The sequence below is a fragment of the Peromyscus leucopus genome, chromosome 4, assembly GCF_004664715.2.
Source record: "Peromyscus leucopus breed LL Stock chromosome 4, UCI_PerLeu_2.1, whole genome shotgun sequence".
Classification (NCBI taxonomy): domain Eukaryota; kingdom Metazoa; phylum Chordata; class Mammalia; order Rodentia; family Cricetidae; genus Peromyscus; species Peromyscus leucopus.
In genome coordinates this window covers 6,583,411-6,609,402 of record NC_051066.1, presented here as the reverse complement: position 1 = coordinate 6,609,402, position 25,992 = coordinate 6,583,411, and the positions used below count along the sequence as shown (strand labels likewise).

Below are 25,992 nucleotides of genomic sequence, written 5' to 3'. Positions count from 1 at the left end.
CTGGGATGGCAGGTTGGAGCCATATGCTTACTACATATAATTTCTATATATGATATATATTTGTTTTATATTTTCTTAGAGGTTATTAGTTCGATGCAGACTATCAAAGGGCTTCTCTTTTGCTTTATCATAGACTAGTCCCGCTACTGCTCTAGGAACTAACGCACACACTAAAGATGTGACATACACCTTCTTTCTCCCTGATGTGATTTCTTTTCGACACAAACAGTTTGCGAGATGCGACCTTGCATGACTCTTCTAGACGTTACACAAGGTCCTGGCTCACCATGTGACATCTGACAAGGCTTCCATTTGCTCCTTTCAAAGTATCCATTGAAGAGGCCAGCTAGAGGACAGAATACGGAGCCAGTACTGTTCTGGGTGACTTTTGTTTTTTCTCTTATAGATCCTATCTAGTATTGATAAGCACTAGTCATGTTACTAACTTTTCGTCGATTATACACTTTCTTGTGCGTTGGGCTAGTCGTAGCTCACACAACACGGACTAGTCGGTATTCGTCTCGCGAAGCGCCAGATGCTACGAGGACCACAGAGCTCCTCTGGCGATCTATCGCTTCTTCACACGTGTCTTGTGTTAGGCGACCTAGCACAGGGCCTGAGCTCCTGGACCCGAGTACATGTGGAATAGAGACTTCAACGGGTGCACTAATCTCATACGCAATCTGGCGAGCGCTTCAGCCCTAGAGACCGAATCCCACTTCTGATTATTAGTATGGTTTCTGGGTACAAGCAGCAGATATGCATCTTAAGTGTGGGAATAACTTCCTCAGTTTCGAGTAGTATGAAAGACTCTAGCTACCTTAAGAGAAATTCAACATTGCTCACTAGTGAATTCTAGATTTTTATATAGAAAGCAGTGAAAATGCAGCGAAGGAGTTTGAAGAGAGAATGCCGAGGAGAGAGGGACACGGGTGGTAGGGAAACAGCGGAGGGGAAACGAGAATTAGTAATCTTATCGTATAATGTACTGGAAATGTTCAAGAGACCAATCAGAAAGATGTATATTCTCTATGTGATGGTCAATGGTTAAAACACACAATCAGATAGACTGAAGCGAGCCCAGTAAAGAAGAGCTGTCAAGCCGATTTCCTCAAGGAGGAACCGGTCGGTCTCGGGGAAGCGGCTGGTGATGTCAGTTTAGAAAGGAGCCGGTGGCGGTGGTGGCGCACCTGCACTCGGGAGGCAGAGGCAGGCAGTTCTCTAAACTTGAGGCCAGCCAGGTCTACAGAGAGAGTTCCAGGACAGTTGGGGCTACACAGAGAAACCATGTCGGGGGGTAGGGTTTGGGCGGGGGGGAAGAAAAGGTTAGGGAGGAAAAATAATTGAATAAAGAAAAAACAAATGTACTTGCTGTCTGGGGAAAGAGTGAGCCAAGAAGTGAGAATGGTGTATGCAAAGGTCCTGAGGCGGGAGCACCCCTGAGGCGGGAGCACCCCTGAGGCGGGAGCATCTTTGGCCTGTTTGATCATCAGCAGAGATCAGGATGCCTGAAGCAGAGGGTGGGAGAAGAAAGCAGAGAGCAAATGAGTTCGGGGTCCCTTAGTGACTGGTTTCAGGAGACTCTCCTTGCAGATGTGGTCAACTTTTTGTTGATTTTTGGGTCAGGGTCTCATATAGGCCAGGTTGGCCTTGAAGTCACTACAGAACTGAGGGTGACCTTGACCATCTGATCTTCCTGTCTCCACCTCTCAAGTGCTGGGGTGACAGGTGCACAGCACCAGGCCTGGTCCCATGGGTGTGGGGATGGAACCCAGGGCTTCCACTTTACCCGTGGGCTGCGCCCGCTTTCCAACTGTGACTTGGTTGTTGTCCACAGAGCAAGTCTGCAGTGAGTGCTGGGCTGCACTCTCAGCTTCCCCAGCCTCGTGTAGCTGGGCACATCTGCAGGGATCTGACTCTGTCCTCAAGTGCCTCCCTAGAGTGTCCATTGCCATCCTCCCAGACCACCAGACCAACCAAGAAAGATGTTTGGAAGGACACTGAGACTGGGGTAAAAGACACCCTAAAAGAGAGCCAGGGCACCCTATATTGTCCAGGCCACAGTGCCAGGCCCGCAAACAGGCCAGGACGCCCCCCTTCCCCATTTCCTTTTGGAATGTTGATTCTGATTCAAGAATTTCCAAGTCTCCCCAGAGTCCCACGACCCTCTCGGCCCTGCAGAGTGACGTCAGCTGCCAGGCATCTGGTAGCTATTACCCGATTACCCGTGGAGAGGGGGGTCACTGTGGGCCTAGCCTGCGCAGCCTCCCTGGGCTCAGGGTGGCTGGTCCATGTCTTGTGAAGGGGCCCAGCTGCTCCTGGCTCTCATTTCCTGTGGAGACTTTCTCACAGTCCCTGAGACCCCAGGATGCCTTGGGCTGTGGGAACCTGACTATCTCAGGAAAGATGAGCTGTTCTCCACACTGGCCTCCGCATGGCTTCCAGCCCTTGAGGGGCCCTTTCTGCAGGTTGCTGGACCTGTGTGGGGTGAGGGACAGGTTCAGACACCCAGGAAACGTGTGTCATTGAGTAAGTTCCTTTCTCCCTCTGAGCCCCCCTGCGTGGTGATCACTGGATAGGATGGCAGGTAGAGGGCGTGGGCCTGGACCAAGTGCAGTACATGGCAGTTACTCATGCTATAGAAGGGGAAACTGAGTCTCACAGAAGAGAAGGGCTGCAGTCAGGGTCACAGCTTCCTGCTTCCTGCTTAGGTGCCTTTCAGAATCCCCAAGGATCTTCTGCAAGCCCTACCCACACCATTTCCTGTTCCCAACTCCGTCTCTGCCCGTCTGGGTAAAATGCTGTTTACTCCCATCTCCTCCCAGCTTCCTACTGTTTCCACCCAGGATGGGGCCCTCATTTCCAGGGGTGTCATTCCATATGAGGGCACAACAGACACTGACCTCACGCCACTTCAGCTCTAGCCTGAGCTCTGTGCCTGGGGCCAGCACCGTGCTTCAGCCGGCCTCTCCTGCTGTAGTTTTGGCCACACAGCCAGCTCCTCCCTCAAGGGGCCTCCCTGTGGCCTCTCCAGCAGGTTCCCAGCCACTTTTAGCGGCTCAGGCTCAGCATCCTTGACTCTGCTCTTCCTCCTAGACCAGTGCCTTTCCTGATGGCTCCTGGCAGCCAGGAGGACGTCAGGGATGTGGCTGAGCCGGTGGCAGCCTGTGCTATGTACGGGGTGGGGCAGGGAGTAAATCCAGAGACTTCTTTGCAGAGACTCAGCCCCCATAGGTCTCGCTGTCTCGGGAGAGACCCAGCTTTCTCTGCATAGGCCACCGAAGCTGAAGGCACACGTCAGAGAGCGCCCGCTGTCCCTCTCTGAGGCGTGCTCAAAACTTAGAGGAAGATGGCCGAGGTGTTGCCCATCTGTAATCCCACCATTTGGGAAGAAGAAGCAAGGTGATTATGGGTTCAAGTCCAGCCTGAGTCACAGAGTGAGACCCTGTCTCAAAATCTAAAGACAATCCAGCCATATGTGATAGCAAACACCTGTTGTAATCCTACCTAGTACTTGGGAAGTGGAGGCAGGAGGATCAGGAGTTCAAGGCCAGTCTTGGGTATATAGCAAGTTTGAGACCAGCCTAGGTTTTTACTTAGAAGAGATAGAAACAGGATCTGTGCAAGGAAAGCTCTATCCCCCAGGAGAGTGGAGCCCACATGGGCAAGGAACCTGGCTCTCATCCTCATCTGAGCATCATGGCCTTCCAGGACAGACATTATGTACCCTCTGAAGATGAGGAAGCTGAGCCCCAGAGAGAGTGAGGCAGATGGCAGAGCTCGGCAATTCTTTTCTCAGGCCATATGACCAGACCCTGAGACCCAAAGGAACAAACTTGGGGACAGAGAGAGGGCAGCCAGGCCTGTGGCCATGCCTGGTTGAGGGTAGGGCAACCTCCACCTCCACTTCTCCAGGATCTTTGTGAAAGTTCACCCTTCCTTCTGGTGCAGGCCGGAGGTCTCTGAAGTCCTGGTTCCAGCATGCATTAGGGAAATAAAGGATAATGGGTACTAATTACTACTCATTAATGCAATTAATTAAACTGATATATGCAATGCATGGTGTCAGTTATCAGAACAAATCAGTTACTACAGGCAATTAAAGGGGTTGGTTATTTAAATAATGAATGCTGCTGATGAATGGGCCTGACGTGGCTCAGTTGTCACTGTTGCTTGTTAATTGATTTCACCGCTAATATTAAGAAGGAAGTGTCTTTTAAGTATATAATGTAGGAAATAATGAATTAATTCATGGAGCTGAGTTTTAAAGACACTCTGATTCCTGGATTTGATCATTACATGAGAGGAAGTGTATTCTAAAAATCTCCCAGCATGCTGACAGCTGCAGGCCGAGGGGGAATCGTCCTGGCCCCAGGCTGTTAGCAGGCAGGATGGCCCAGGCGGAGGGAATGTCATGTGCAAAGGACCAGAGGCTGCAGACCCTGGAGTTCTTTGGAAATAGTTCATGGAGGCCGGAAAGCAAGGAGCGGTAAAGAGGGAGAGGACACTGTCCAGAGTAGGCATGTAGTTTGGCGGTGGAGGGCTTGCTGGTCACACGTGAGGCACCGGGTGCTGTGACTGGGTTCAGTGTACCAAACACTTCCTTCATGAGTGTGAGGACCTACGTGCAAACCTCTAGAACCCACAAGACAGCCAGATGCACAAGCATGAGACTCTGTAATCTGTGTTCTTAATGGGAGATGGAGACAGGAGAATCCTTGGAAACTCGCTGGCCAGCTAGCATGGCGAATGCGGTAGGAAGCCAACAGAGACCCCATCTCAAGGCAGACGGTGAAGACCGGCACTCCAGGTTATCCTCCGATCTCCACATGAGTACAGTGGTATGCGTGGGCCTGCATCCACACACACGAACACACACATCATACACACACACACACCAGGTGCTTGTTAGTGTCTCAGCATTGTTCTGAGCTGATATCTGGAGGGGAAAGTATAGGGAACAGAAAGTGCAAAGCCCTGCCAGGCGGTGGTGGCACACGCTTTTAACCCCAGCACTTAGGAGGCAGAGGCAGGCAGGTCTCTGAGTTCGAGGCCAGCCTGGTCTACAGAGCAAGTTCTAGGACAGCCAGAACTGTTACAAAGAGGAACCCTGTTTCAGAATTGGAAAAGAAAAAGGAAGAAAGGAAAAAAGAAAGAAAGAAAGAAAGAGAGAGAGAGAGAGAAAGAAAGAAGGAAGGAAGGAAAGAAAGAAAAGGAAGAAAGAAAGAAAGAAAGAAGGAAGGAAAGAAGGAAAGAAGGAAAGAAGGAAGGAGAGAGAAGGAAAAGGAAGAGCAAAGCCCCTGAGGAGTTGGTGCTGCTTGGGGACTTGCCAACTGTCCTTGGCTGGAGTAGGCCGTGGAGTGAGTGTGCCTGGGCATGGCAGGAAGGAGCCCATCCCCAGGAGTTTGTTAGGAACCTTGACTCCCAGGCTCATGGAGCTGGGCCCATGCTGCCAGAGGGTGGGCCAAGGGAAGCTGTGCTCCAGCTTTTAACAGGGCCGCCAGGAGTTGGTGTGTGTATAAGCAGTCATGTTTACTGGAATGATGGAGTGTTGACTGGCAAGGGAGGTTGACAGATCGAAGCCCCTTGGCCCAGGGCTCTGCCTTGGGCAACCTCCCTGGCTGCTGATGCCTAGGGCAGCACCTCATCCTCAAGGCTGTATTCCTGTCCTAGAACCTAAGAGGAAGTGGACAGGAAACAGGAGGAAGCACCGGGTTAATCCCAGTGTGTCCCTGACGATTTGTTCCCAGCAGTGGGAGGATTTCCGGGCCTGAATGGCCGGAAACGTTGGGATGGGACACCTCACCCGGGAAGAGTGGGCCAGGGGAGGCCCTCCCTCCTCCACCCCACTGACAGCGACACTGGCCAGGGAGCATCCGAGGGCCCTGGAAGCCTGAGCCATTGCAGACTGCGCTTAAAAGACAGAGGCCAGGGAGGGCCTCTAGGAGGAAAGTCTAACGGACTTCAGAATGTGAGAACCGGAGCAGCTGTGGGACCCCTGGCCTCAGGACCCGGGGTTCATTCTTTTCCTTCCTTCCTTCCTTCGTTTTTTCTTTCAGCTCATCTTTTGTTTTGAATCTTAAGCTCCGTGTTGAGTCTAAGAGAATGATGGAGCGTGATGGCGGCTGGCAGGCGCTGCTTACTGTTCGTGTTCTCCATTAAGCTGTGGCCACACTGGGAATAGGGTTCACTGGTGAATGACAGTCCACACCCTCACGAGGGAGGGTCTTCGTTAATTTTCAGTTGAGAAATAAATTTGAAATGGCTGCTGCAGGTGGGGGTCTGTGAGACTAGAGGGATGGAGGCCGGTGGAGGCAGCGAGTGAGGACCAGGGGCTGTTGTAGGTAGGGTGTCCTCGGGAAGGCTTCTCTGAGGAGGTGCCTTTAAACTGAGCCCTGAAGAAAGAGGGGGAGGAAAAAGCCCTGTGAAAATCTGGGAAAAGAGTTCCAAGCATTTTCTCCCAAGTAAGCGCAAAGGCCCCGTGGCAGGAACCAGCTGGCAAGGTGGTTCAGAATGAGGGGCAGGATGGTTGAGGGAGGCATTGTAGAGTGTTGGTGAGGTGGGCTGTCGGGCACCACCAGCACACAGAGCCATAGAGGTTGGGGCCTCTGGACCCGTCACGCCCATTTTCTGTCATGGTAACAGCACCATTCTCGAGGAGTTCTGATTTGGATGATAAGCTGTACTGCCGTGGTGGTGGTGGTGGGGGGGTATGTGTGTTCTTCTTTGGCAGATGCGGCTGAGGACACGGCTCAGCTGTAGCGTGCTTGCCTAGATGTGCAAGGCCAGGGCTCCCCGCCCAGCGCTGGAAAAGGGAAAGCATCTTAGACAGTCTGCAGTTGTGCACTTACAATTTCAGCTACTCCAGAGTCTGAGGCAGGGGGATTGCTTGAGTCTAGTCAGACCAGACTGAGCAGCAGAGTGAGCCTTGGTGGGTGAGGGGAACTGCTGGAGATCGGGGCACCTGCTTTGGCTGATGCTTAGTTGCTGTCCAGTGTGTCAGAACTGGAGCTGACAGTATGGGTGAGTGGACAAGAACCAGCGAGAAAGCCCACGGAGGAGACGGGGTGGCGTGGGGGTGGGTGCTGGCTGCAGGGGGAGACTTGGTCATACTCGGCTCTGAGGGGAGGATGTGGCCTGTGGCATGGATCAAGGCTTGTTGAATGGGGGATAGCCTGCTGGTAGGCCAAGGGTAGATAGTGGACCTGAGGGCCAGGCGGTGGTGGTGCACACTAATCCCAGCACTCGGGAGGCAGAGGCAGGCGGATCTCTGTGAGTTCGAGCGAGGCCAGCCTGGGCTACATATCGAGTTTCAGGATAGGCTCCAAAGCTACACAGAGAAACCCTGTCTCGAAAAACAAAACAAACAAAACAGAAAGTGGATGTGAGGCTTTGGCTGTCACAGCAGGAAGGAGGGAGCTGGTACCCGGAGAAGGGAAGAGAGTGGAGGAACAGCATCTGCTGGTAGGCGGCAAACTGGAGATGCCTCAGATGTGGGGAGACTGAAGGGAACAGGAGGGCTCTGGTGAGAAATGGGGCTGCATTAGACAAAGGTTTAGGCCTGAGGGTGGTGATGTGCCTCTAGGATCCCAGGATTCAGGTGGAGGCAGGTGGATCAGAAGTTCAAAGTCAGTTTCACCTGCCTAGTACATTTGAGTCCAGTCTGGGCTACGTGAGACCCCGTCTCCAAACAAATGGAAAACACAAAAGTGCGCGCACGGACACACACACAGCCCTGGCTGGGGGAACTGACTCACAAAGGGGAAGGCTGTTTGTTCAACATCCTGGAAAAATAGCCACCACCGTCCTCTGGCCTCTGTAGGCTTCATCCGTGCTGCCCTGAAGGCAGAGAGAACAGGTGTGTACAGGCTGTAACCAGCAGTGGCTAGCTAATACACTGGCAACGTGGACCAAAGGGCCAGAGGAGAGGGGTTGAGCCTCAGTCAGGAGTAGGGATCAGGTTGGGGAGGCAGGGACAGGAAGCATCATGAGCTGGGTGAACACTTAGCCTCGGTCCTCCAGACTACTCCTTTAGGCAGTGGCTATCTTTGTTTCTGATCTATGGAGAGGAAACCTAGGATCAGAGAGGTAAAGGAACCTCCTCAGGGTTGCACAGCTGGCAGGGGTGGAGCAGCCACACAGGTCCATCCTCCTGCCCTAGGGATGGATAACATTCTGGACTCCCAAGGCCAGGGCCAGCCCCAGGCCGGCAGACAGGCGAACACACCGGAGATCTGAGAAGCACTGAGAATATTCACCTCTTTCCCTTCTTCCAGGGCCGCTGGAGAACCGGAGGCTGCTGGGGACTATGTGAAGGTAGGAGAGGCAAGCTGGGGGTGGCCCTGGTGTGACAGAGTGCTTGGTGCCTGTTATGAACTAAACTTCCTCCTGGAAGGAGAAGGTCAGAGGGTGGGCAGCCTCCGGGGACGGGTCATTCTGGACAGCTATTTCCCATGCTTCCCGTCACTCCGCTGGCCCCAAACCCACCAGCTGGACAGTATCCCAAGGGTGTCCCCATGCAGTGGCCACCACAGTGAGATCCCACCCAGCCTCGGGGCATCTGCTGAGTCCTGGTGCTGGGAGGGGGCAGCAGGAGAGGTGACTCAGATCTTCAGCATAGACGGGACACAATTCACAGACATCAAGAGCCTAATTTGGTGGCTGGGACTATGGCTCAGTTGATAGAGTGCATGCCCAATCTGCAGAAGGCCTTGGGGGTCAATCCCCAGCACCACATACATTGAGTGGTCCTGCATGCCTATAATCCCAGCACTCAAGGGGCAGAAGGTTAAATTCAAGGTCATCCTTAGCTACATAATGAGTTTTGAGGCCAGCCTGGGTAAAACAAACAAGCAAAATGCCTAACTTGTTATAGGCACTGGGAGTGTTTACAGTGTAGTTTGTGTGTGTGCGCGTGTGCGTGTGCGTGTGCTTGTGCGTGTGCATGTGCGTGTGCGTGTGTGTATGTGTGTGTGTGTGTGTGTGTGAAGTAGACCTCATGGTTCTTCCTGTCCACTGTGGGTCTCTCTGTGACCTGGGGGCTGGCTGATTAGGTTACGCTGGCAGGCCCACGAGCCCCCAGGATCTTTCTGTGTCCTCTCCCAATGCTGAGGTTACAAACCAGCGCCATCACACCTGTTTTTTGTTGTTGTTTTGTTTTTGTTTTGGCTGGAGATTGAACTCATTGTACCTGCTTGTGTGCCCAACACTTTAGAGTTAGCCAGCCACACGATATGGGGAGGGGGGTGTTTGCTGAGCACAATGGCACGTGATTGTCATCTCCAACTCGGGAGGTTGAGGTGGGAGGACAGCGGGCAGTTCCAGGCCACGTGGACTATAGCGTAAGACCCAGGAAGACGTCGGTTTTCAAGTAACCATAACAATACCAAAGGCTAAGGAACATTTTGAAAGCTGGTTCTCCGCAAAAGCAGGCTGGCTGCTGAGGGCTGGCCGAGGCTGGTTTGCTCCTTTGTAAACTTAAAAAATATTTATTTATTATTTGTCTGTCTATGTATTTAGTGTGCATGTCGGAGTCGGAGGAGAAATTGTGGGAGTCAGTTCTCTCCTCCCACCGCGTGGGTTCTGGGACTCGGTGGCCAGCCTTGGCAGCAGGGCCTTTACCCACGGAGCCCTCCTGACTCTTCGTTGTTGTTTTTGGGGTTTCCATTTGCAGATTAGAAACGAGCGACTTCCTCCCACTCACAAGGGATTCTGTAGGGGCAGAGCTGGCACTGTGCCCCAAGCTTGATGCTCAGACTCAAGACCATGCCCTTGGCTCTTCCACCGTCAGAGGCTCCCTCTGAGCCAGACCTCGGAAGAGCAGCAGATACTGCAGCGGGAAGGAAACCTGCCCGCTCTCAGACAAGGCAGGAACCAGAGAAGAGCTACTCAGGGTTTGGGCTCATTTTATAATCCAGACTTATGATTTATTATTTATTTATTTATTTATTTATTTATTTATTTATTTATTTATTTATTTATTTGGTTTTTCAAGACAGAGTTTCTCTGTGAAACAGTCCTGGCTGTCCTGGAACTTTCTCTGCAGACCAGGCTGGCCTCGAACTCACAGAGATCCGCCTGCCTCTGCCTCCCGAGTGCTGGGATTAAAGGCGTGCGCCACTGCCGCCTGGCCGATTTATTTATTTTTAGACAGTCTGTCTTATAATGTAGCTCTGGAATTCACCATATAGAACAAGTTGGTCTCAAACACCAGCTTCTACCTCTTCAGTGCTGGGATTAAAGATATGTGCCAACAGCTTGTGTGTGTGTGTGTGTGTGTGTGTGTGTGTGTGTGTGTGTGTGTGTACAAGACAGGGTCTCATGTAGCCGAGGGCAGCCTCAATCTTACTATGTAGCCAAAGAGGACCTGGGACTTTTTACCCTCCCACCTCGACTTCCAGAGTCCTAGCATTTCAGCCATTCACCACCATGCTTGGTTTATGTGGTGCTGAGCATCAAACCCAAGGCTTCCTGCAGGCAAGGTCAGCACCTACTCACAAAGCTATATGTCCCCAGTCTAGATTTTGGTCTCAAGTTTGGAAGTGACTTGCTTCTCTGGGACTTAGCATTTGCTCATGTGAAACAGGGGACTTTGGGGGGCTCAATGAGACTGTACCCACAAGGGAATGCTTGAGTCTGGACCAGGACAGGCTGGCCTGGCCCCAAATTTCAGGGACATCAAGTCACTGAGCTGCTGTAACACGGGGGAGCGGTTATATGGGGGAGCAGAGCCAGAGTGGGACTTGAATGTCACAGATCAGCTACGTCTGGCAAGGCAGTGAGAACTTTATGAAGTTTGGGGACTCATTTCTGGAATTAAAATGTAGATCTCAGGGTTGAGGGCGGAGCTGGGGTACAGCCTACCTTGCTTGAGACCCTGGGTTGCATCTCCATTACAAAGAGGAAAAGACTAAAAACCCTACAAGGAGCACCACCTGCTCGCTGGGACTGCTGGGCAGTACTCAAAGCAAGCTCAGCTTTGTTTTTAAAGTCTCTGCTGCTGAGGGTTGGAATCGGTAGCTTCCAAACTCCATTTCTGCCCTGAAGTGTTCAACATTGAAGGGTATCTAAAACCCCACAATCCCCAAACAATGACAGGAATCCTGGACTCTCAGGATTTTAAAATACCAAGCCCAGGGGGCTGGACAGATGGCTCAGCAGTTAAGAGCACTGCCTGTTCTTCCAGAGGTCCTGAGTTCAATTCCCAGTAACCACATGGTGGCTCGCAACTATCTCTAGTGGGATGTGATGTCCTCTTCTGACATAATGGTGTACCTACAGATACATAATAAATAAATCTTTCAAAAAAAAAATACCAAGCCTATAAAGTTTCAAGCTCCATGCTTGGAGCTCCAGGTATATCTATAGGAAAGAAATAGTTATCTGGGGCCCAGAGAGGTGGGCTCACCTGCTTAAGGTCACAGACAGGTTTGGATGCCATATCCAGTTTTTGGGGTTATTATTATTAGAATAGGTCTCATGTAGCCCAGACTGGCCTTGGGTTTAACTTGTAGACAAAGATGATCTTGAACTTGTGACATTCCTGCTTCCACCCTCTGAGTGCTGAGATCACACCCAGTTGGTGTAGTGCTGGCGAGTGCATGCTGGGCAGCAAGCAAGTGTTCTACCAGCTGGAACACATACATCCACAGCCTTCGAGTCCAGATTCTGACCGTGTGATTCCTTATGTGCTGACATTGGACGCAGCGCCTAACCCTTGCTAGACACGCTCTCTAGGCGAGCTCTTACCCCCAACCCAGGCTTTGTGATCCCGAGCTAAGAAGTAGGATGTCTTTACCGGATAATTTTCTTCACCAGGCAACTTTTTTGATCGAGCCTGATGACACTCAAAGTTCCGCGCAGGTCTTCACCTTGTATTCCAGACACCTCCACGCAAGCCAGTCCGGGTTCAAAGAGAAGGGCCCCAGGGCGGGAAGCCTGGGAGTTAGAGAGGCAGGTGGGTGAGCCGCGCTTGGCACTCAGCATCCGGACTGTAGCACTGCCCGAGTCAGCTGATCTAACCCTGCTGTATTCTCAACCAGAGATGAGAAACCTGAAGCCACAAAGGATTGGCTTAAACATGGGGATTTTTGTAGCTTTAGATCGAATTGAATTCAGAGTCCCCGCTGGCTCTGGGTCTGCAAGACCCGGAGGGGTACGAGAGTGGCGAAAAGCAGGAACCCCATCGCCCGCCTCGGGGTCCCCACCCACCCTGCTGCCCTGGGGAGCATCCCTCTTGGCAGGTCCTGGGGAACCCGCATAGGGGAATGGGGTGGTGTTAGAGGGAGGAACAATGGTGCCCTCCCCTCCCTCTCCTCGCTCCCCTCCCTACCCAGCTGGCTGGAGGGTGGGGTCTCCCCGCCCCGCCTCCCCGCTCCTCCCCCGACCAGGCGATGAGGTAATCGCGCCGCTGAGAGGCACGCGCAGCCGGTGCCCAGCCCGGTCGGTCCCCGCGCCCCTGCCCCTTCGGCCTCCACCCCCGGCACGCTCGGGGGACCCGGGTCTCCCGGCCGCACCATGACGGAGCGCTGCAGCCTGTGGAGTGCGCTGTCCGCAGCAGCCTGCTGCTTCTACCGGGGCTCACTGGTGCAGGTGCAGGTGAGGGGGCGGCACGGGGACCCGGGTCACTGCGCCCGGCCGCTGTGATGGGGACTGCAGTCCGAGAGCATCCCCGCAGGGTTGTGCGGGTCCGGCCATGGGCGAAGGGAGGGGGCGGGGTCGCTCCAAGCTCACCTCGGGGTACCCATGGCGCTCCGCGGGGCGCGGGTCCAGGGGGTCAATTCCTTCGACTCCGAACTGCAGGAGACGTGGGAGCGAGTTGGAGCTGGGACTCGGGCTGGGAGGTGGGCTTCCTCCAGTACGCTATGGGGTCCCTGCTGCTGACCCTGGGCCACCTGAGTCCCCATTGTACCAGGGACGCAGAGCTGGTGTCTAGAAGCTGAGTTAGGGCCAGTGTGCTACAGGGCACGCGGCGGAGACCACGGTGTCACCACCCTCCTGCCATCTGGGTGGGTTCAGGGTGTTGGGGGTGCAGGTCTCCCAGCCCAGCTGGCCCAGCAGTGCAGGGGCTCGCAGCGGCGGTGCGAGGGTTAAACGGAAGGGGGTGGAGGGGAGGACCTGGACCCCGCCTCTCTGCGGAGCATCCTCTGGGGTAGCTGTGCCAGGGGTTGGGATACCTAAGGGAGCTGGGGGTAGTGCTGGGCACGGGCTGGTGGGAAGAGGCTGAGACCCTGACAGAGGTTCTCTACACTCCTGCCTCTCGGGCTTCCTGGGAGACGCGGGGCGCCTCACCTCTGAGCGCCCCCAACCTCACACACACACTTGCTCCGAGCCCGCCTGAATGACGGCCCCGCCGGCAGCGGAGCGCAGCATCCCCGCGCGGGCCAATCAGGCGTGCGCAGGCCGGGAGGCGGTGAGATCATCTCTGGCCAATCGCAGTGCTCCGAGCTCAGGGATGCTGCATTTGCACCTACCCCCCCCTCAACTCTTGGCAGCTGAGGACCCTGAGGCCCAGGGTGAGGAGGAGGTCACAGGGGTCCTAGGGTTTCCTATCCCCAGGTATGTGGGAGGTTGGTCCCTTCAACCCAACTCTGACTTGTGATTAGGGCTGAAAATGAGGTGCCAGTCTCCAGAACCCTTTTATAGATGAAGCCACTCAGGCCCAGCCAGGGGAAGTGACTTGCCCAAGGTCACACAGTGTCGTGTCCACGTTCTTTGGGACAGTCTGCCCCTACTCTGCCTCAGAATTGGGAGGGGAGTCCCAGTGTGTCCTCTGTTAAGAGCAGAGAGTGGTGTGTGTGTGTATGTGTAAGGCTGGGTACGGCATCCATTTCCCTGAGCCTCTCACCTTTCCCAGAATCCTGTGAGGTTCGAAGGGGTGGGCTGGGAGGAGGCCTGGGCTGGTGTGAGCGCTTCAGAATAAAAGGGAGGAGGCTAATGACCCTAAGGAATAAGAGGACCTCTTGGAGAAGTGCGGGAGTCGGAGAAGGCCCAAATCTCCGCTTTGCCAAGCCCTCTCTGGCCTGGCAGGGCATTGATGTCTACTGTGTGTGGGCAGAGGCCTTGCAGCAAGTCCAGCCCCAGTCCCTGCCCTTCCCCTGTGCGACCAGATGACCCCCTCTGTCTCCAGAACGCGGAAGGCATCAGAGCCTACACCGCCACGGACCCACAGCCACACGTTCCTGTTTCTGCTCTAGCTGCCTTTCAAAGAAGGAGCCATCCTCCTCTCAGGATTTCCACTGGCGTCCATCCTGTCTGGCCCTCGGCCTTCTTCCCTTACTCAACCATCGGCCACCTAACCCCCCTTCCTTGTGGCTGCGTCAGTGCTCAGTGCTCCTCCGCCGCTGACTGAGGCGCTCAGGCACTCTCTGCAGGCAGGGGAGCGAGCCTGGCGCCACACTGCCCTGTTCTGCGGCTTCTGGGTGGTCTCCCAGCTCCCCAGGCAGTGCCACAGACCTGTCCAGCCTGCCTCACCATCAGAGACCCAAATCTGCCCACAGCCCCCCCCCCACCTTTGCCTCAGCCCCTCCCTGCACATCTGGCTTCTACCAGTCTCTGGACACTGCATCTCTGAAGATGTAGACACCTGGAATTGAGTGTGGGGGTCTGCACGGCTCCTCTAGGCAGTGGACTATCCTGGTCACCTTGGGGTCCAGCATAGTACCCAAGCTGAGGCTGGTCCATGTTGAATGGCTGCGGCTGGAGAATCTAGCTGTTACTGGAGCTGGAATCATGGTTGTTGGGAAACGGTGGAGATAAGGATGAAGTCTGTGTGGAGTGTGGGTCTGGAAATGTCTGAGGAGTGGCTTGCCACACACTAGAAGTAGCCAGGAGAGACTCCATACCCTGGCCTTACCTGTCTGTACACTTCTGACCAGTTCTAGAATGCGTGTCTTGGAGCAGCCATCTTTAGGGACTGGTAAAGCCGTACAGTGACAAGTAGCCGTGAGGTGAGGCAGATCCTGGAGTCCCACTCATTTTACTGAGGAAAGAGTTAAGGCCTAGACTGCTCAGGGTGAGCTTGCCTCTACCATGGGGTGTGCCTGGCCATGGGACTCTCCTCTGGTGATAAGATCCCTGGGGTTGGGTAACCTCTAAAACCAGGGCTGCCCACCATAGGTAGCTGGGAAGGTAGAGCCCTGGACTCTACTTCAGTGAGTGACCTTAGACGCCCCACAGGGCTACAGTTTCCAACCTGGCAGGATCACTTGAGATTGCAAGGGGAGGGGCCTGGAGGACTGTAATGGGCAGTGGGATGTCTGTGAGGGTCCCTGCCCATGTTATGGTTGCCTCCGGCCCTTCTACCCCACCACACACATTCCCGGATGTAGCCTCATCTGTTCAGTCAGTTGGTCCAGACACTTGCTGCCTCTCAGACTGACTTGTAGGCGGCCTCTCTTCAAGATGGTCCTGCTGTCTCTAGAGGGCTTTTGTACCGGTCTCCTTCAGAAAGTCCCTTGTCTGGTCCCTCACCTCTCACAGACTCAATCCCCTGGCCAGGAGAGAGCAAGGGCTCTTTGGCGCTGTCCAGCACCCTGGTGCTGATGGCAGCCACCTCCTTCGGCCCCTTTGGCTCACCTCTTAGCTCGGGGACTTACTGGAGGACAGGGCCTGACTTGTGTGTCGCTGCATCCAGCCCTTGCATAGGTGCTTCCGGTAGAATAAATTGAGATTTTACCCCAGCTGGGCTAGGGACCCGCGGGTGAGGAGCCATGGCAAATGTTTTAGTGTTTTCATCAATCCCAGGATTAAAGATGACCTGGGGCAGGGTGAGCTGGGAGGAAAAGGAGATGCCAATCTCACTATCCCCATGCAGTTCTCCAAGGAGAAGTACATTCTCGACTCCTCACCGGAGAAACTGCACAAGGAGCTGGAAGAAGAGCTGAAACTCAACAGCACAGACCTCCGCAGCCATGCCTGGTACCACGGACGCATCCCTCGTGAGGTGAGCAGGTCCCAGGCAGGGATCTCAGCCCTGGACCCTTCTCCCCACACCTCTGCCAACCTCAGCCCGGGCTCCAGGCACCAGAGAGGCTCTGGCATGTTCATTGGTGAGGATGCGGCTTAGCTTTACCATTTACCTTGTGACCTTGAGAGAGTCATGTCAGCCCTCAAGGCCCTGGCGTCCTCATCTGTACAATGGAGAGCATATCCCCTTCAAAGGCAGTGGTGCACTTCACAGTGAGACTCTCTCTTAAAAGGGAGGAACTATGGCGAAGGCGAAGTGAATGAATGCAGGTGAGGTAAGATGTCCAGCACCAGTGAATATGAGCACAAGAAGTGTTGTTCTTACTGTGTTTGGTTATTCCTGCCTTATAGGTCAGCCTCGTGTGAGTTTGGTTAGAGAACAACCTTTTGGTTTTTCAGGACAGGTTTCTCTGTGTAGCCCTGGCTGTCCTGGAACTCACTTTGTAGACCAGACTGGCCTTGAACTCAAGAGATTCACCTGCCTCTGCCTGAGTACTGGTAATCCAGGCATGCACCACCACTGCCTGGCTGAGAACATCCATTTTGGGGCCACTCAGTTTGGGCCATGTTGAGTATCTGGGCTTAGAGGACTTTGTAAATCACAGACCTGGACTGATGGGTCACCTGGTCCTGTGCCCTAGCACAGGGGATCATGTTTGTGGAGATGGATAAATCAGGTGGCAGCTTCGTTGGAGGCTGGTGGCTCTGAATGTGTGCAGAGCATCAAGTCTTTCACAGAAGTAAGGACAGAGTGCTGTGCAGAAATGCAGGTGGTCCCTAGGAAGGGTCCTGAGTGGAGCCCTTGGGAGACACGCAGGTTCATCAGCTGTATTCTAGGCAGAGGGCATCTCAAGGGAGCAGACACACCCAGAGCTGGGGTGTGTCCTGGGTCTGGAGTGGGCAGAGGAGAGAGTGTCTGGAACTCACTTTGCTTGGCAAGAACCCCAAGAGTGGCTGGGTCTGAGACCTAGGTCTCTAGTCACAGTGATTCCAACATTTCCAGTCCTTGTGCCCTGTGTGCATTCCACCACCTCCGGTCATCCCTGAGCCTCTGTGTCCCTGACCCATGGCCTCAACTGAGGTGCTAAGCTCAACTGGGTCTAAGCTTCAGATGTCCGGTGTCTACTAACTGCTCCGGATGCTGTCTGGTGTCCCCAGTTCAACGTCACCATGTCTCCTGACCCTGGTTCTGGTATTCTGGTAAACTTAGTTCCGCTGTACCTTCTGTAGGTCTCTGAGACCCTGGTGCAGCGCAATGGTGACTTCCTCATCCGTGACTCACTCACCAGCCTCGGGGACTACGTGCTCACGTGTCGCTGGCACAACCAGGCCTTGCACTTCAAGATTAACAAGGTGGTGGTGAAGGCGGGTGAGAGCTACACCCACATCCAGTACCTGTTTGAGCAGGAGAGCTTCGACCACGTGCCTGCCCTCGTGCGCTACCACGTGGGCAGCCGTAAGGCCGTGTCCGAACAGAGTGGGGCCATCATCTACTGCCCCGTCAACCGCACCTTCCCCCTTCGCTACCTCGAGGCCAGCTATGGCTTGAGCCAGGCCGGCAGCAAGGCTGCCAGCCCTGTCAGCCCCTCAGGCTCCAAGGGCAGCCACATGAAGAGACGAAGCGTCACCATGACGGATGGGCTGACCTCTGACAAGGTCACCCGCAGCGATGGCTGCCCCAACAGGTCAGTCAGGCCCCCACTCTCCTGGTTTGTTAGATGGGGTGTCAATAGGGAGACAGGAGGGAGAGGCCCAGCTTCCCTGAGCTATGTGAGGCTCTGTACAGGGGAGTGGAGGCTGGAACACAGGTCTGCACTCCCTGAGGGCACCATGAGAGGTTGTCTGTGCAGACAGCGGGGTCTATGGTCTGATTTACAGAGACCGTGAGGATAAGCTGGGTTCCGGCCTGCGTGTCTCTTCCTGCCATTCCTCTAGGGACAGGAGAGACAGAGGAGCTGAGAAGCCTCAGCTTAGCCAGGTGTCCCCAAGCTGTGTCTCCGTGTCGATGAGCCTAGAAGAGAATTTTGGGTAGGGATAGAGAGGGAAAGCAGGGTAATGGAGGGGGGAGGTAACTAGAAAGTAAGGGAGTGGAAGCAGGACTGTGGGTCAGGTCTGTGGGAGTCGGGGCCCCCTGGGGTTGTCTTGGGGATTGGGACCTGCTATTGGTGAGCTGTGGTCAAGGCCAGCTGGGGCCAGGGCTGGGGAGTCATCTCTTCACCTTAGCTCTTCCTTCTCCAGCTTTTGCATTTGTCCATTGAGAGACTGAACTTGACAATCACTTTTTCTGCTTCTGAAGTTCAGGGGGTGGGGAGTAGGGTCCTATGGTGGGTCATGTCCTGATTTCTGACCTCTGGGCTCATGGAATCCCTGTCTACAGCACCTCACTACCCCATCCTCGGGACTCCATCAGAAACTGTGCCCTCAGCATGGATCAGATTCCAGATCTACACTCACCCCTGTCTCCTATCTCCGAGAGTCCCGGCTCCCCTGCCTACAGCACCGGTAAGCTGCAGAGGGGGTGGGCTGAAGCCCTACTGTCTTTGGTGGGCAATGTCTGTTACCTGTGTTTCTGCCTCTGTGCCGGGAGCAGTGCCCTCAGGAATGTGCTAGAAAAGCCTGTGGCAGAATTGCTGGTGTTGATGCATAAGCAACTGTCCGTGCAGCAACCGTGGATCGTGTTCCCATGGGTGCCAGGCAGTGGGCACAAAGTGGGTTCTCAGTGTGAGTGCTAGGATGGAGGAAGGCGGCTGGAGGTGCAGCCTGGGCCAGGGCACTCATGCCACAGTGCTTGACCCCAGCAGGCAAAGTTCCCACTGCAGCTGCCTTAGCAAGGACCTGGTAACAAGTGCATCCCTAGGTCCTAGTGTTAGCTTAGATCAGGCTAACCCAGGCTAATGTGCTCTGCTGCTGTTTGTTTGTTGTTTGAAACAGACTGGCTGTCCTGGAACTCTGTAGACCAGGCTGGCCACAAAACTCACAGCTCCACCTGCTTCTGCCTCCCCAGAGCTGAAATTAAAGGTGTCTAACAAACCTAAACCCAACCACTCAGCAAACACTTCAGAGTAGTTTAAGATACATAACATAATTGAAATCATGGTATACTGTGCTCATAAATTCAAAGAAAAGTAAAAATATGCCCCCAGTTTATTTCTGAAAACATAGCAAAACAAAACCCAAACTGTCCAACAAAATGTCTTACCCCCAAAGTGATCAAAGAGTTGAGCCAGGAGCTGTCTCCTGGGAGCCTGGGCCTGGCAGAAGCGCTCTGTGCTTCTAGAACGTTACTGTGTGCCCCAAGGCTCCCTTTAACTTCAGGCCACCAGCTTCGTCGTTGCACACACTTGCTTTCAAAACAGCACCTCCAGGTGAGAACAGTTATATTTTTACTTATGTGTTTCTAGACAGAGACACTGTGTAGCCCTGGCTGGCCTGGGGCTCACTATGCAGACCAGGCTGGCCTCGACTCAGAACCCTGACTGCTTCTGCCTCATGAGTGCTGGAATTAAAGGTGTGCACTACCACACCTTATGTTTATGTATTTTTTTTTTTAACTAGAAGTATGTAACAGGACAATTTCTTTCTTTTTTGGAGGGGGGAGGGAGGTGTTTCAAGACAGGGTTTCTCTGTGTAATAATCCTGGATGCTCTGGAACTTGCTTTGTGGACCAGGCTGGCCTCCACTTACAGAGATCTGCCCACCTCTGCTTCAAGAGTGCTAGGAACAAAGGTGTGAGCCACCTCTGCCCAGCTTAATGGGGCCGTTTCTAAGCTTCAAGCCTAGTCCTATCCCTTGCAAACGGAGTGGCCGCAGGCATCTCTTACATTCTCTGAGCTTTTTCTCAGCTGTAGATTGGGGACCATAAAAGTCCTTACTGCCATAGAATGGGTCATTTTGTTTGTTTTTTGAGAAAAGGTCTTACTATTAAGGTTCTTGGCTGGCCTGGAACTTGCTAGGTAGACCAGGCTGGCCTTGAATTTACAGAGATTTGGTTGTCTCTGCCTTGTGAGGTCCGGGACTTCAGGTATGAGCCACCACACCTGAGTTATTGTTTTGTTCTTAAATTCCTTTATATTTATGTCCTTATGTGTGCATGGTGTAGGGGACACCAATGGACCACAGCGTGTGTGGAGGTCAAATGATAACTTCTCAGAGTGCTGTCTGTCTTTCCACTGTGCGGGTCCCAGGGAATCTAACCGGTTCTTAGACCTCGTGACAAATACCTTTGCTCACTGAGCCATCTCGACACCCCCCACACACATACTTTGAGACGAGAGCTCTCTAAGTACCTCAAGCTGGTTTGGAACTCATTAGCTCTGGCTGGTGTCCAACTCAAGGCTGTCCTTCCAGCTCTGCCTCTCCAGTGCTGTGGTTATAGATGTGTGCCACCACGCCTGGCATTCACCTCTTTTTGTTGGTGGCTTTACTGTTACGATGAGTCTCCAGCACTTTACCAGCTCTGGGCACACCCCCCACATCCAGTACATCATTATTGCTAACGTGTTGGGTGATAGTTCCACAGGCACACTAGACTTCAGCAGGCTTAGCCTCCCTGGACCACCTCTGTGGCTTTCTGATGTTGCAGCCTCTTCCAGACAGGGGCATGCAAGCCCCATTGGCTCAGGGAACTGCTGAGTATCACAGGTCTGCCCCTACAGGCTGGGAGGTGGGGACACCACCTTCTTACACAGGACGGAGACTGTTCTTTGGGGAAAAAGAGAAGGTGGAGCTCCATTTTTAAGGGCAGCTGAGGTAACTAGTCTTCTTCCTCCTCTCTGCAGTAACCCGTGTCCATGCTGCCCCCGCCACCCCCTCCACCACAGCACAGTCTGCCTCGCCAGTTGCCCGCCGCTCCAGTGAACCTCAGCTATCTCACGGAAATGCTCCAAAGCCTCCAGGGGAGTCCGACAGGGGCCCCCATGCAAGCCCTTCTCACACCTTCTGCAAAGCCTCGCCGTCACCCTCACTCAGCAGCTACAGTGACCCGGACTCTGGTCATTACTGTCAGCTCCAGCCTCCCGTCCGTGGCAGCCGAGAGTGGGCAGCAGGAGAGGCCCCCCGGAAGACCAGAAGCTCTGCAGAGAGGCAAAAGGAACTGTTGGAAAATGGCGTCTCTGATGGGGAGTGGGGCAAGACCTTCACGGTCCCTGTAGTGGAAGCCACCTCTTCTTTCAACCTGGCTACCTTCCAGTCACAGCTGATCCCCAAGGAGAACCGGCCTCTGGAGGTGGGGCTTCTGCGCAAGGTCAAGGAGCTGCTGTCAGAGGCGGACGCCAGGACGCTGGCCCGGCACGTCACCAAGGTTGACTGCCTGGTAGGTGTTAGGAATGCACTCGGGAGGGGACAGCACCTTTGTCTTCCGACGTTGGGGTCAGGGGTCAGGACGGTGAGGGACTGATCCTCAAATGCCCCAAGGACAGTGAAGCCAGTGGCCCGGCTTCTGACTTCTTGGTTCTGGGACTCTGGGTTTATCTATCACCTGGCATCTTTTAGATTGTTTTGTTAGAATCTCACAGTGTAGCCCTGGCTGTCCTGGAACTCACTCTGTAGACCAGGCTGGCCTTAAACTCACAGACATCCACCTGCCTCTGCCTCCCAGCGCTGAAAGTAAAGGCGTGCACCACCAGCCCTGCCCATTTTCTTCTTTTAAAAAGCCCAAACCAAGATATTCCTACAGCCTCTAGATGCTGGCTTGGAATGAGGACTGACGTTTTGGGGAACGTAGAGAATGTCCTGGCTCCCGCCTGAAGAAAGTCAGTGGCTGCTTTAGGGACAAGAGAAACCTGGCCCCGCCCCCACACCCCCTAGTGGACAACAAAGCAAACTGTCAAGTTCCCGGTGTGAGGTTTTGACCCTGCTATGAGCCCCCATACCTCAGTTTCTTGCTCTGTAGTTTGGGGTGTATGGTGGTCTGAAAAACCAGGAAGTGAGAAAAGAACAGAAGTGAGCGAGAAGAAGGAGAAACTGGGTTGCAGGCCCAAGTGTATGAACTTGGGCAGTTCCCTCCCTGGGCCTTGGGTTGGCAATCAAGGATAATGGCATCCTGGCTCTTAATCTTTTTTTTTTTTTTATTTTATTTATATATAATTTATGTATGAGTGCTCTGCATATATGCCTGAGGCCAGAAGAGGGCATCAGATCCTATTACAGATTGTTGTGAGCCACCATGTGGGTGCTAGGAATTGAACTCAGGTCCTCTGGAAGAGCAGCCAGTGCTCTTAACCACTGAGCCATCTCTCCAGCCCCCTGGCTCTTAATCTTAAGTGAGTATTTAACATGGTATATACCTCTGGGCATTTTCCCATTCCCCATTTTACAGATGGGGAAACTGAGGCTCACTCAGCAAGGGGGAAATCACTTGCTCCATGTTTTCAGTGGAGCTGGGATTCAACCCGCCCCCTGTCCTGCACCCCGGCCTCGTAGTCAGGCGACCCTCTAAGATGAAGCTCTGACTCCCAGATGGCTTGGGCCAACCCTGACAGGAAATTAATCAGCCCTTTGGGCGTCTTTGCAGGTTGCTAGGATACTGGGCGTTACCAAGGAGATGCAGACCCTAATGGGAGTCCGCTGGGGCATGGAGCTGCTCACCCTCCCCCATGGCCGGCAGCTGAGACTAGACCTGCTGGAAAGGTAAGGTGTGCACCAGCCCACGGCTACCTTACTTACGGGCTGTCCCAGTGCTTCTGACCACTCCTCCCGTCCCATTAGCCAATCGCAGCCCCTTGGTACTCGGCTCAAAGCCAGCTTCATTTCCTAAAGACTGCAGCTTATCGATCGGTTTCTTTTCTCGCATACCCATGTCCATCAACCTTGGCCTCACCCACCATTGCTGTCCACTGTGTTCATTCTAAAACTCTTGTCTTTTGGATTCTGCCCGTCAATTACAAGCCCCTCCTCCTGGCATCCCAATCCCGCCCCTAACTTACACTGTCCAATTGGGCTCCCTTCGCCTTGCCTGTCACTCTGACTGCGCCCCTTGGTCCTTACTCTGTGCTTTCGGCCTTGGCGTTTGTCACGTCCCCTCTGATCCGACCTCTCACAGGTTCCATACCATGTCCATCATGCTGGCGGTGGATATCCTGGGCTGCACAGGCTCCGCCGAGGAGCGGGCAGCGTTACTGCATAAGACTATCCAGCTGGCGGCTGAGCTGCGGGGGACGATGGGCAACATGTTCAGCTTCGCCGCGGTCATGGGCGCCCTGGAGATGGCCCAGGTACTGCGGGGTCCGCGGGGCATCCACTAGGCTGTCTGTTAGAGAGGCCCGGGGCGCGTTCTCCCCCGGGTGGGGTGGGGCGGTAGGAAAGACTGTGCATGGAAAATACAAGGACTTCCAGAGTCTCTAGGCTCCCTCTGAAAGACCAACCAGGAGAGTCGAGTCCTTCCAGGTGTTATGATCTGAACCCTTCTCTGGGCCTCTGTTTCCCCACCTGTAAAATGAATTAGACACAGTGAGGTTAAAGAATATAGTGTGTTGGTGGGGCGGGGTGGAGGGTGGGCTGGAGAGATGGCTCAGCCTTTAAGAGAGCATACTGTTCTTGCTAGAAGACGCAGGGTCCATTCCCAGTACCCATGTTAAACAGCTCACAGCTGCTTATAACGCCGACTCCCCCTTCCAGTCTCCACAGGCGCTTGCATGCACTTGATGCACAAAAATACAATAAAGCACACACACATGCACATAAAAAAGTCATTTAAAAAATAGAACATGTATGCTGGGTGGTGGTGGTGCACAACTTTAAACCCAGCACTCAGGAGGCAGAGGCAGGTGGATCTCTGTGAGCTTGAGGCCAGCCTGGGCTACAGAGTGAGATCCAGGAAAGGCGCAAAGCTACACAGAGAAGCCCTATCTCAGAAAAAAAAAAAAAAAGAACATACAGTGGGACCAGGTTACAACTCAGTTAATCGAGTGCTTGCCAAGCATGAATTTCATTGCCAGCACCTCATAAACCAAGTGCTTGTAACCCCAGCACTCAAGGTAGAAGCAGGGGTATCAGAAATTTAACACATGACACCCTGCTTCCAAACAACCAGGACACACAATGTCTATCATTTGATGAGCTTTCTGCATGCTCGCTTCCACACAGCTCCACTGACTGGTGCTGATCCCTCAATCAGCCTGCGAGGGAGGTCCTGTATTGTCCTATCTTATAGCGTGGGCATCTGTGGCAGAGCGTAACCAGGGGGGGTTACACAGCCCAAAGCCGAGAGTTAGGATTTGTAAAATGTGTTGCAATGGCTTCATGGAAGACATGAAAAACAGTTTAACACCGTTACCCATTTCACGAGTGACAGCCAGGAAAATAACATTATCCTAACATCTGGGTGTCCATTCAGTGGGGTACCCTGCGGCCAGCTGCCGCTGGAGGCTCCTTCCTCAGCCAGTCTCTAATAGTCTGGTCTTCCCAGATCTCGAGGCTGGAACAGACATGGGTGACCCTGCGGCAGCGACACACGGAGGGCGCCATTCTGTATGAGAAGAAACTCAAGCCTTTCCTCAAAAGCCTCAATGAGGGCAAAGGTACTTTACGGCCCGATCTTGCTGTGTGGGTTTGCATAGGCTTCAGCCTTCTCTGGGTTGCTAAAGTCTGTCATGGGGTGGCGAGGGTGAGAGCTTGATTTCTTTACTTTTCCCCGTGGGGTAGCCAGGTACTTCCTGTCCACATCCAGGGTGGGGTCACCCGGGAAAGACGGGACTGCCCCATGTGACCTCCGTGCTCCTCCTGGGGCCTCAGGCCTCTCTGGGGCTGTGGTGGGGGGCAGGGTCTCCAGGTCTAAGTACGCGCTGCCCCCCCCCACAGAGAGCCCCCCACTGAGCAACACCACCTTTCCGCACGTGCTGCCACTCATTACTCTATTGGAGTGTGACTCCGCCCCCGCCGAGGGTCCTGAGCCTTGGGGCAGCACAGAGCATGGTGTGGAGATTGTGCTAGCCCACTTGGAGGCCGCCCGCACTGTGGCACACCACGGAGGCCTTTACCACACCAACGCCGAGGTCAAGCTGCAGGGTGAGTAGCTGCTGGGTCCCAGGGATCCTGCCCTCCCTGGCTTCCCCTCATCACCCTTCCCTGCCTCGAACCACTGACATTTTCTACACCTCAGTCATGACTCCTGGCTCCCTAGTCTAGCCTATCTCCTCGCTCATGCATTCCACAAGCAGTTGTTGGTGAGGCCATCAAGTGAGGTGGGCTGAGAGACTGGACACCTTTGCCTTGGGCCTCGGTGCTCTTATCCAGGAAGTAAGCAGCTGTCTTTCCACAAGACAGCTTGTGTTTGCAAGGTGCCCAGCCAAGGCCCAGGACGAAGACAGACCTGCCTAGTCTTCAAGGAGCCTTGGCTGGGGGAACATAGAATTCTGGGAAAGGAGCAGAGAAAGTAACTTCCAACAATGTCTCTTTTCCTGCTTTGGGCATTATTCAGACCACAAAAAACCCAGGGGGCACACACCTGGCATGCAAAGCCCTGGGTTCAATCCCAGCACTCAGACAGAGCATCAGTAGTTCAATATCACCCCCAGCTTCGTACTGAATTCAAGGCCAGCCTGGAATGCAGTCTGTTCTCTGAGTTCAAGGCCAGCCTGATCTACATAGCAAGTTCCAGATATATAGGGAGACTATCTCAAATAATAATAACAATAACAATATTTAGAAAATTATCCACTTGCCCAGAGATACATGGTGTGAATATGCTAGTATATCTTTTTCTTTGTATGTACTTTAAAAATGTGTTTCTTTAAAAAAAAAGTAACTTACAGAAAAACACAAAAAGGATCTTCTGGGATCTTCCCTCAAATTTACAGGAATATTTTACCTTTTAAGGGCTGAGGTTGCTGAGAGGTTGAGTATTTGTTTAAAATACACCAATACTAGGTCCCACCCCCAGCACCACCCACACATGTACACACGCCAGTTATTGTCTAGTCATTTACAAATCATGATTTGCAAATAGCTGAAGAAAGACAAGGTGCCAGCTGCCAGGCCATGTTCCCCAGTGTATTTGGTTGGGTTCCTGCAGGCCTAGGGAAAGACCCC

General features: G+C 53.6%; 1 protein-coding gene across 2 annotated transcripts in view; it reads left to right on the top strand.

The window, feature by feature from the left end:
* Window positions 1-25,992, top strand: part of Sh2d3c (SH2 domain containing 3C) — a 37,706-nt gene that overhangs the window by 11,068 nt on the left and 646 nt on the right. Inside the window, exons 3-11 of one of the 2 annotated variants that reach the window (XM_028884740.2) lie at window positions 8,277-8,316; window positions 15,815-15,943; window positions 17,197-17,651; window positions 18,344-18,468; window positions 20,745-21,277; window positions 22,478-22,593; window positions 23,006-23,177; window positions 24,371-24,482; window positions 24,763-24,969. In XM_028884740.2, the coding sequence (XP_028740573.1) occupies window positions 8,277-8,316; window positions 15,815-15,943; window positions 17,197-17,651; window positions 18,344-18,468; window positions 20,745-21,277; window positions 22,478-22,593; window positions 23,006-23,177; window positions 24,371-24,482; window positions 24,763-24,969 (1,889 nt within the window). Of the gene's footprint in view, window positions 1-8,276; window positions 8,317-11,968; window positions 12,598-15,814; window positions 15,944-17,196; window positions 17,652-18,343; window positions 18,469-20,744; window positions 21,278-22,477; window positions 22,594-23,005; window positions 23,178-24,370; window positions 24,483-24,762; window positions 24,970-25,992 lie in introns of those variants that run through there. The other variant, XM_028884741.2, reaches the window with a different exon arrangement.